Raw genomic sequence first — 11,099 nt, forward strand, 5'->3', positions numbered from 1 at the left:
CTGTCGTGATTGTACGTCGTGTGATTTCTTTTTTAATATTTTAATCCCTTCATACTATGTCGAGCAAAAAAAGAAAGTGTCGGACGAATATGTACAATATGGATTCACATGTAAAACGGAACGTGATGGGAGTCAGCGTCCTTGTTGCATGATTTGCAATGCCAAGTTGAGCAATTCTAGTCTAGCACCGGCAAAACTAAGAGAACACTTCTTTAATCTTCATGGAAATTACAAAAATACAACACTCGCTGAATTCAAGGTGAAGAGGGCCAGATTTGATGAAAAGGGTAGTCTGCCTGTTTTCGGCTTCAGGGCCGGATTTACCAATCCAGGGGCCCTGGGCACAAATTCGTTGGGCCCCCCCCTTTAAGAGTAGGCAAATTTGATGATTTACAAAATTTACACAAAATACTGTACTTTCAATTAGATTTGAACAAGGAAGTTGTAAATTTCATTTTAAAATAGGGTTATTGTAAACATACATATATTTTCTTGTGTAAAACTAATTATTTTAATTTAACTGAAAAATACCTATGTGAAATTTTTTCCCGAAATTTTCCGATGTTTCATAGACTTTTTCCCGGGTTTAGTTTCTCTGCCTGTTGCCCTCATGATTAGGCCACACTAGGCTGTCGCGGTAATAGAAAAAAAATTATGTTTAAACATAATTTTTTTTTAGTTTTGTGGGGGTTCTGGGCACAGGCCCCAAATGCCGTTATGTAAATCCGGCCCTGCTCGGCTTTGTACCCATCGATAAACCGATCCTTACAGCATCGTACGAAGTCGCTTACCTTATCGCAAAGCAGGGCAAACCACACAATATTGGTGAAAAACTCATAAAACCAGCCGTGTTAAAGATGACGAATATCATGCTGGGAAAAGTGGCTGGAGTTCAGTTATCCCAAATTCCTCTATCAAATGACACCATCAGTGACAGAATAGACGATATAAGCAAAGATATCTTGGCCCAAGAAGTTGCAGATCTGATTTCAAGCCCGGCAAAATTCAGCTTTCAACTCGACAAAACTACAGACGTTTCCAGTCTAAGTCAGCTTGCAGTATTTGTGCGCTATGTGAAAGACGACGTTATTAAGGAAGCTCTTTTTATTATGTAAGCCTCTTACAACAACAACTAAGGCAGCCGATGTAAAGAAACTTGTGGATGACTTCTTCAAAGAAAATAATCTTTCGTGGGATATGGTTTCTGCAGTTTGTTCGGACGGAGCTCCAGCCATGCTGGGAAGAAAGTCTGGTTTTGGTGCGCTAGTGAAAGCCGATGCATCACACATCGTTGTTACACATTGTATTCTACACATTCATGCGTTGGCAACAAAAACCATGCCTCCAAAACTGGCAGAAGTCTTAAAAATTGTAGTGGAATGCGTGAACTATGTGCGAAATAGTGCTCTGAGGCACCGCATCTTCAAGGAGTTGTGTAAAGAAATGGGGTCTGAATTCGAGGTACTTCTGTACCATTCAAACGTTCGGTGGTTATCCCGGGGACAGGTTCTAAATCGTGTTTTTGCCCTACGTGAGGAATTAGCCCTGTTTTTGCAAGAGCACCAACATGGTCATGCAGATTGCTTCAAAAATTCTGAATTTATTTTCATGCTTGCGTACATGACTGATGTCTTCGCAGTTCTTAATCATCTGAATCAACAGATGCAGGGCGGTGGTGTCAACATCATCGAAGCGGAAGAAGCCCTGAAGGCGTTTCAAAAAAAGCTACCGTTGTGGAAACGACGAATAGAAAACGGTAATATTGCAAACTATACCCTGCTAGACGAATGTATAAATAAGAATTATGATGTGCCTGGAATCGGAGATATTTCTGTATCGGGAGAACTGAAGCACGCAATTTCCATGCACTTAGACGAACTTGCAAAGTCTCTTGAAGGGTACTTCCCTTCAAGAGAGTTATATCCAGCATGGGTGAGGCAGCCGTTTACGTTTGATGTTGAGAAAACAGATGTCAATGATACATACCTGAATGAAATCATTGAAATTCAGCAGAGCTAGGTTCAACAGCAACTCTTCAAAACAACAACGCTCTCATCGTTTTGGTGCCACCAAATAGTAACGTACTCTGCTATTGCGAAGAAAGCTCTGTAGATTTTGATACCGTTTGTGACAACATATCTTTGCGAGCAATCCTTTTCGAGGATGCTGGACATTAAAACGAAGAAAATGAACAGACTTAGTTGCGAAAATGACATGCGAGTGGCACTTTCCAAGGTAAAGTCTCGCATTTCCGAACTGGTGTCTAAAAGGCAACAGCAGCAGTCACACTGATTTTAAATTTTGTTCTTTGTTCTTAATGTTTTGTTCTTTGTTCGTAATGTTTTGTTCTATTGATATAATGGTTTTGTTTATTTTGTGGACCAATAAAATATATACGTGTGTTTTGAATTTGAAAAATTGTATTTTATTTTTCCAATTAAAAGGGGTTCGGTGAATGCTCATATGAAACTGATGGGGTTCGGTACCTCCAGCAAAGTTAAGAACCACTGTTCTAAAGGCTTGTAATTGATTGTGAAATTTTCAACTTTGTGACATCAACATCATGCTATTACTGGTAAGCACGTAATGGTCTTCGTAGTCACATGCTAATTTCTTAGATACGTATATGTGAGATCACAATAAATACATGTATAAAGCCAGTTTTAATGTCGGATATACAGAATACACAAATAATGCAATTAAAAAATTAAATGTTTCTGCGGGAGAGAAAGCGAGAGTCGGTGACGTCAAAGTCATGTGGCATCTGCAGCCAATTACCGCGATGATTCATTTCTACTTCTAATCGCATGTTGCCTCCGTTCTTCGACGAGTCCAGTACGGAAACGAAGCTAAAAAATGGCAGTTCGAGAGGTGCAGAATCAGTAAGTGGTTGTATTGTTTTCTGTTTATAGCGTTTCTACATGCATGGGACCGAAATCATTCTGTGTTTTGCTATTGACTATCGTATCAGTCTAAAAAATTAAAGAGAGAAAGCGATGATGTACTGCTTCCGTAGTATTACGATGAGCTTAAGAAAGGAAGCTTGATAAATGACATAAGTTGATTTTCCGTCTGTTATTTGTGATTATTTCATCTCATATGTTCGCGTCAAATGAACGTACTCTTACTGTATTTTTATAGAAATTTTGGTTAATTTTACCGTAGGTATCGAAGATGTCGGTTCTTCCGGTAATCTTGTACCAGGTTACCGAGTGACGCTTGCGACGCGACGCGATATGCAAATTAATACGATTAAATCGACGAAGGAGGCGTTATAGGAGGGTTTGCGGCGAAAGTGTTGGTTCGATGTAACTTGTTTCGATAATTTCGTTTTCGATTAATATAATTCGAATTTATTTTATGAAAACTTAAAATACTTTTTATTTCGTTTGATATTCTTTGTAATAATTTTTTACAAATGAGTAATTTCGACATTAACTCAGAAGAATTTTGTTCAGGATGGATTTACCTTCATTTTTATCGTCTTCTAGAATGTAAGGACTCTGAATTGAGTTTCAAACCCAGGATTTATAGTGTTCAACTTCGCAGTCAAACTAGGATTTCAGCATGTTGTCGTCGTATGCTCGAAATTTTCGAAACCTTGCAAGTCGTTTATCGAAATGATAGAAAATCTTGTGCAATGAGATGTCAAAAAATGCTGGCAGAACACTTTAGCATTTGCTGGTACTTTGAAGGTAAATTCGGTAAATTTCCCTGGAGTAGCATATTTTCATTTATATGGCATTATCTGTCATTGAATTGCGCCACAACTATCTCAGCTAATGCCGCCGGAATTGAAACAAAGTTGCTGTCGACTGGTCGAACCATGTTTAATTTGTGATGCTAGCGCTTTGCATAATATCATATCGTTTAAAATTGGTGGTCCGAATGAAACCGTCGAAATACACGAGACTGTAATCTGTAAGCGCAAATCCGAAAAAGGGCGTAAACTCAAAAGCAAGAAATGCGTAGTAGGCGGAATATGCCGCGAAGATAAACGTTGTTTCATATGTCAAGTGAACGATAGATCGGAAACGACGCTTAATTGTTTCATTTCTAAATTTGTAAATTCCGGCAGCACAGTTTTGACCGATGAATGAAAAGGATACAACCATATTGACGACTTGGAGAAAATAGAAATTGTTGATAAGACAGTTAATCACTCGGAGAATCTCGTGAACCCAAAAACAGGGGTTCATATTAAAAACATCGAAATATTATGGGGATACTTAAAAACAAGAAGAATCTACCAAAACACTACACGGAAAACATTATCAGATTCGTACATGTACTCCATTATGTATACAAAATACCATAATTAGCCGCCGTAAAAACCCGGAGAACGTTTTTACATTTTTGTGTGCAACGTTTAATTAAGATATATCCTGGAAATGAGAGAATACCATTATGAGAAGAACCCGAGACTGTGCCTGCTGCTCCTGTTACAAAAAGTAAGAAGAAAGAACATGCGGCGAAACGTAAAAAAAACGAAGATATCCGAGAAACTGATAAAAATGGGAATAGAAACAAGAAAAGAACATCAAATAGTATTAGGGAGTCGGCGTCGGTAATAACCGAACATCGGAAAAAGTGAAGAAGTTCAAAACGAATGTAAGTAAATTTATAGTTTCACGTAATAATTTTTACTTTTTGGTTAACGTTACCCGAGGTATACAAAATGGCTGCTCCTCTCTGCAGCATACAGAAGCGACGAAACAGCGGAGACGCACGTTTTCTAAACCTAACCTATTCTAATAAATTACCATAAATATTAGCAACTAAATTATTAGAATAGGTTAGGCTTAGAAAAGTTTGAGTTAATAGGCGTTGTTTACTTTTCAATATAGAAATGATTTTTAATATTCACTTTTTTTCTACAACATTTAATTCGGATAGTTCAGTCTTCCTCGACCTGTAAATCGCGTATTCCTCAGTTCCATCAACTAGTAGGTGGGACGTTGAGTTCTAAGAAGTAAAAGTGGTAATTTATTTGTTTAAGGCAGTTGAATGAATGAATTAGTTAATTACATTTTGTACAAAGATGAATAAGATTCAAATATTTTTAATAATATATTTTATTAATAATTAAGATATTTCAACGTTTATTTTTAATTGTGTTTTAAAGAGGCATATTTATTAATAGACATTTTAAACACAATGAAAATAGTGTTTTATTTAAAACAATAGATCCGATACGTGTTAAAACAGCACTTTTTAAACGTTATTTTTCAATTATCAGGTAGTTTCACATTACCAAATGACACTACAGAGAATTTCACTTATTCCACTGGTCTGTAATTTATCTGTCTATAAAGCAGGAGAAATCATGTTCAGAATAAGTGTTTACAAAAACTTACATTTTTTATCATCTGTTTCTAAAAGTAACATGTAATTGTTCATTTTTTGTAAAATTAGAGTTTTGTAAGTTATTTCCAGGTCGTCAAAAAGTCTTTAGCTTTCTCCTTAACGAATTTGTTTAATCACTTTTCAAATGGATGCTGATTGATAAATATTGTTAGCATAATATTTAACATTCACGCTTCAGACTTGGATAACAAAATAATGGAAAATTCCAGGAAATCGCAGTTTGGGACTAACATTATCAGTTATAACAGTACAGTATACAATGATCCAGTGGCGGGCTTAGGAGGTGGCGAGCAGGGCAATCGCCCGGGGCCTCGCTCTTGCAGGGGCCTCGCGCAACAATTCGAGTAGAAAAAACTTGATATTTACACTTTTTATTTTATCCTTAGCTATTAGTTATAAGCCGCGAACATCATTTTTAAATCCCTGCTTATATCTTTTAAGGTATTTATGTACTTTAGTTCATTATCATTAGTAATTTGTCGTCTTTATGACTAAACTTTTATGAATCTTTTAATATAAATAAATAAATTTTTAGTTTTAACTTTTCTATTTCTCGTCAATCATCAAAAATATCTATATTCAATTCACATACTTTGCACAAAGGAAAAGGGCCTCTCAAAGATCTGCTGCCCAAAGCCTCGCAATCATTGAGGCCGCCGCTGCAATGACCTATACACATGGATTCAGACTATGATAGGTTACAGAAAAATCTATTATTCTTCGTGAAGAATTACAAAATAATTCCGCGAGAATCCTGGATTTTTAAAATTTTCTATAACGAAAACTGTACGGACAAGTTTGTCTTTCTTAAAATTACATTTCAATTCTAGACCACAAATGGTAGAAGACGTATCGAAGATACATTTATTTAACGAAAGCATACTCCGTAAAAACCATACACATACACAAAAATCTTTACATTAATAAAAGGTCACTTTGACATTAGTGTTAATATTTATAAACAATCAAATATCATCTATTCTGAACTATCATACAAAGTATTTAAAATACTAGTCATACATTTATTGTTCATACACCATTGTAGGAAATACTACAACTAACGTACAACAGAGATGTTTGTTCAAAAGTAATAATAAATACCTTTTTTGTCGTTTAGGTTTACTTCCAGTGAGATAAGAATCAAAAACGGAAAAAACGAAGAAATTCTTATACCAGAAGTTCAGTTAAAAAGAGTCCTGAACAGGCATTTGGAACTTCTCATTACACATTTCGAAAATTCGAAAATACTGTTTATGCCACATCCAATAGAGACCCTCAAACACTTCGTTACGTAAGTTTTTCACAATACTTACATTTCAATTAATTTCAATACATTATCATAAATTCTAATTTATATATTTTAAACAGCTACGTACGGACGGACGATCCCGGATTGACCTGTATTACACGCGCTTTCGATCTGTATCATCTGAGTTTAAGATACGAGTTAGAGAATTTACGACTGAAATGCAGATCATTTATCATTCAGCAAATAAATGTTCGTACCGTCTGTTCGATCCACGATTTCGCACGTATGATCGGTGATCTAGTCATAACTTATTATTGCTGGCGAGCTTTCGACGAATTCGGACAAAGAATATTTACAACAGACGACTTTATGTCTTGTAAAATTGCAACAATTGATAGACTGGTGTCTCGAGGGATATACGAATCCGTCAGTGAATGGCGTTTACTCCAAGCCGTGTACCAGTGGAGCGAGGAAGAAGTTCAAAGAAAATTGGGTGCACACAAATTCCTTTCGATGAATGAAGAATCGAGGAGGAATATAATAAGAAATGTTATGGAGCCATTTATTGGAAAAATCAGATTTCTTGCCATGAATGAACACGAATTGCAATCTTGGGTTTATACACTGAACTTGTTAACCGGGGCAGAAAAGTGTCATATTTGGCATACTTTTATGACTGGTGAGTATTCCTTTTATCCGAGTTACTTCAGTCGAGAAAGAAAAACTAGAAGCAGAATGAATTATTGTAACTTGTTCTCGTACATAAATTTTAAAGATCCTTCTATAGTTACAAGAAAAGAAATGAAACGTTACGCGATTTTTAGCAGCGAAGTAGTTGTGATGGAAGATTGTTACGTCACGGCTCTTCGATTTCCGCTGAAGCTATTCAAACCTATTAAAGTGTACGTATGCGCGTATATTAACTCTTTGGACAACGGGCATTTTTCGTTCGACACCGTTTGCGATCCAGATGGAATAGCCGATCTGGAAACGAAGTTGTATCTAGAAAAACATTGGTCAATTCGTTTTTTTGCCGTCTTTATTTCCGCTGAAAATGTCCAGCCCTATGTCGTGTTTTCACCTTATCTCAGTTTCTTTGTAAGCAGAAAAGGAACAGATGCCAGGAAATTCGAAGACAAATTTCTAACCGTTGACAGAAAACTTATGGATAATATTTACTTTGCGGTTGATTTATATTTTTGAAGTCGAAAGTTTTTCTCTGGAATAAAGTGAAATCTAAACGAGAATATAATATAAAGTTTAATTCGAATCACTGCATCACTGTACAATTTCCGCGAAATGTCTGTGTACGTGAACTGTATAACGAGTTTCAAATTGTCTTCTGTAAACCCAATAAATTTGAATTTAAATATGAAAAGTGCTTATCAACGTAATTTTTCTTTCTGAAAAAGAAAATCGTCATCAGTTGAGTTGGTATAATTCCAAATTTAGTATTTACAAATGTACGATTATCGAGAAAGTTCATAGTTGAATGATAATTACGTTCTTTTGTTGATGAGGATTATAAATATGAAAGGTTGACTAGAATTTTTGTCTAAATGTAAGAGCTATTCGATATCCACATTTCAATTTCGGTATTGACAGTATTATTTCATCGCAATTATGGCATTTCATTTGATAAATTTTGTGAGCAATCAATTTTGTTTATTTGATTTAATTACATTATTAAGATAATACCCTGCTTTTCATGTGGTTAAATTTTCTTCTGTTTTGTGTAATACTAACGGAATACGTTAATTGCCCGGTATATTTTCTCATTATAATTGAAAGATTTTTTTAAAATGCAAATTTTTATAACATGCTGTAGTGAATTTTTTTTTCGAGTTCGGCCTTTTACCTCTTAAATAAAGTATGACATAACACAGGAAATATAATTAGTCAAAAATTGAAAACGCCGTAGAACAATAGAAAAAATGTAGTAGTAGTGTGTTTAGTCACTAAACATACTGCTCTACTTTAGCTTTTAAGAAATATTGACACGAAAGTAATGGAAATATTGGTATATTATAGCTGTTACGTTAATTATATACAACACCCCATTCCATTAAGATATATAATTTCCATAATATTAGCTGAATACAAAATCGATATGTACCGTACAGGTACTAAACATCTGTATTTTTATATTAACATCAGGACTCATTCCGATTATTTCAATTTATTACAAGTAACATGTTTAGTCAAAGATTATTCTATATTACTTAATTTCGTGAAAATGGTGGGTCATACTAATACATCAAGCAATTTTTAATTATTACTTAAATAGGGGGGCGTGTTCATCTGTCGAAGCTGCTGTCGTTTTGTCTCGTGCTCCTGGTCATCCATACTAAGCCTAAGGAACAAACGTTTTTGACTTTTTATTACCGTTAAAAGTTTAAATTTGTAACTTACTAAGATAAATTATTTTAATAATATCATCATTAACAAATATGCAACGCTCTCCACCTAAGCGGGGAAGACCTCTAATAAATCGTGCCAAACCGGATACCAAGAAGAACCAACCTCTTTCGTCAAATTCTAGGACGATATTGGACTTTAACATCAATTCTGGAAAAATCTTCATGAAGAACCTAGTGACGAAATGAATCCCAACTTAAATTCTTTCGCAAATAAGTGAAAATAACATTTAAGGTGAGTCAACCTAGTCTGACCATTATCTCTCTACTAAACCGGACAACCTTCCAGACACCTTCATTTCAGTGTTATGGAATAAAATATCGGATTTGATTAATACCGCTAATGACAAACTCTTTAGACAAATGGTTATGATAAAACAAGATCTAGAAACTATTCACGAAAATATCCGTGAAACGAAGCATCATCAGATAAAAATAGAGGAACAAATAATTAATTTAAAACAATAGATAAGTTACAAACTAACAAGGATTGCATTCAATTCAAAATGGACTCGTTAATTAACGAGCATCGCTATAATAACATTATTATGTACAATTATCTAAAACATAAAACCACTTCTAGAGCAGAAATACATAATTTTATTACTTCTCTTTTAAATCTACAAAATATAGCTCAAGAAGATATACTAGAGATAGTTCAACTGTCTAAAACGCCCAACATAAAAATAAGAATCACTCTCAGCAATAAACAAATTAGAGGCCGTATTTTTACTACCATTATACGGAAAAAACAACAAAACTTGTTAGAAGAATGGAATAATTTACAAATTTCTCCGGATTTAACTAACAATTCAAGAGCTAGACGGAAATTCTTACTACCGACTTTCTACGAACTACGTAAACAATATCCTCAAGTTAAACTGCATAATGATATTTTATTAATCAATCATGACAAGCTAACCTATAGTTTAACTACTGGAAAACTGGTATAAGCAGACACTTTTCTTCCATCGTCAAGAATAGATACAACTAAATGACAAATTATCAAACAAGACAAATTTCAAGTCCGCAAATCTTTTTCTAACAACCAATGTCTTATTATTATCAATTGGATTAGTCAGGACCTCAAATATAAAATATTTCAAATTGACGTCTTTACATCGGGATATGAACCAGACATCTTGGCTATCACTGAAATCTGGATAACTTCAAAAATGGTTTACAAGTCAAATTTCTTCGAGAAATTTATAATCGAATCAGTAACGGCAAATAAACCAATTGGCCCAGGCCGTCCAAGTGAAGGCTTTTGCTTACCATTTAAAAAAGGTGTCTGTAAAATACTACAAACAAACAAAAAAAAAAAATCTAAGAATTTCATTTTGCCTCTCATTCAAATCAATAAACCTATTCTTGCAAATATCAAAAATAACCTAATAACTTTAATACTTGCTTATATTTCACCAGACGATATAACAACTTTGAATGAAATATCTAAACACATCGAGACTTGGCATTATATGACTCCTTACTTCATAATATTGGGCGACTTTAATGCAAGATTAGCCAATAGAATGAACACCAAATATAAAGGTACTAATACTTTAATATAAAATATTCGCTACTCGAAAGATAAACACCTAAACAGACTGGAGCGAAAATTAATAGAAACAATAACGATTCTTAAAATGTATATAATTAACGGAACACTGAAACTGATACACCAGCAGAATTCGCACTGAAACTGATACACCAGCAGAATTCGCACTGAAACTGATACACCAGCAGAATTCGCACTGAAACTGATACACCAGCAGAATTCGCACTGAAACTGATACACCAGCAGAATTCAACTACTGACTTTACGATTTAGACTACTAGATTGCTGCATGGACTTTAACGTTATTAACTTTGATATCTCTGGTCAGATCTAAATGTAGAACGTCTAATAATGCAGCTACGACTCAACAAATACTCTCTCTTTGTAAATAGAACATACATAAATTTTTCGAACACTTACTGCCAATTATGCCAATCTGATGACTTTTCTATGCTCCACCTACTACAAAATTGCCAAGCACTAACTAAACTGCGTGAAAAATATGACA

At 34.6% G+C, this 11,099-nt stretch overlaps 1 protein-coding gene and 1 long non-coding RNA gene across 2 annotated transcripts; both read left to right on the forward strand.

Annotated features, from left to right (window-relative positions):
* Positions 1-1,197: 1,197 nt before the first annotated feature.
* On the forward strand, positions 1,198-2,019 carry LOC136972570 (protein FAM200C-like). The gene has a single exon (XM_067267146.1). It carries the CDS (start codon positions 1,198-1,200, stop codon positions 2,017-2,019), a length of 822 nt encoding a protein of 273 aa, XP_067123247.1.
* Positions 2,020-6,489: 4,470 nt separating this feature from the next.
* LOC136972572 (uncharacterized) lies at positions 6,490-6,827 on the forward strand. The gene is made up of 2 exons (XR_010880357.1): positions 6,490-6,658; positions 6,736-6,827. It is a non-coding gene; the product is annotated as an uncharacterized lncRNA (long non-coding RNA).
* Positions 6,828-11,099: the final 4,272 nt, after the last annotated feature.

Source organism: Centruroides vittatus, unplaced genomic scaffold, assembly GCF_030686945.1.
Source record: "Centruroides vittatus isolate TY-2023 unplaced genomic scaffold, ASM3068694v2 contig_2975, whole genome shotgun sequence".
In the NCBI taxonomy this organism is placed as follows: domain Eukaryota; kingdom Metazoa; phylum Arthropoda; class Arachnida; order Scorpiones; family Buthidae; genus Centruroides; species Centruroides vittatus.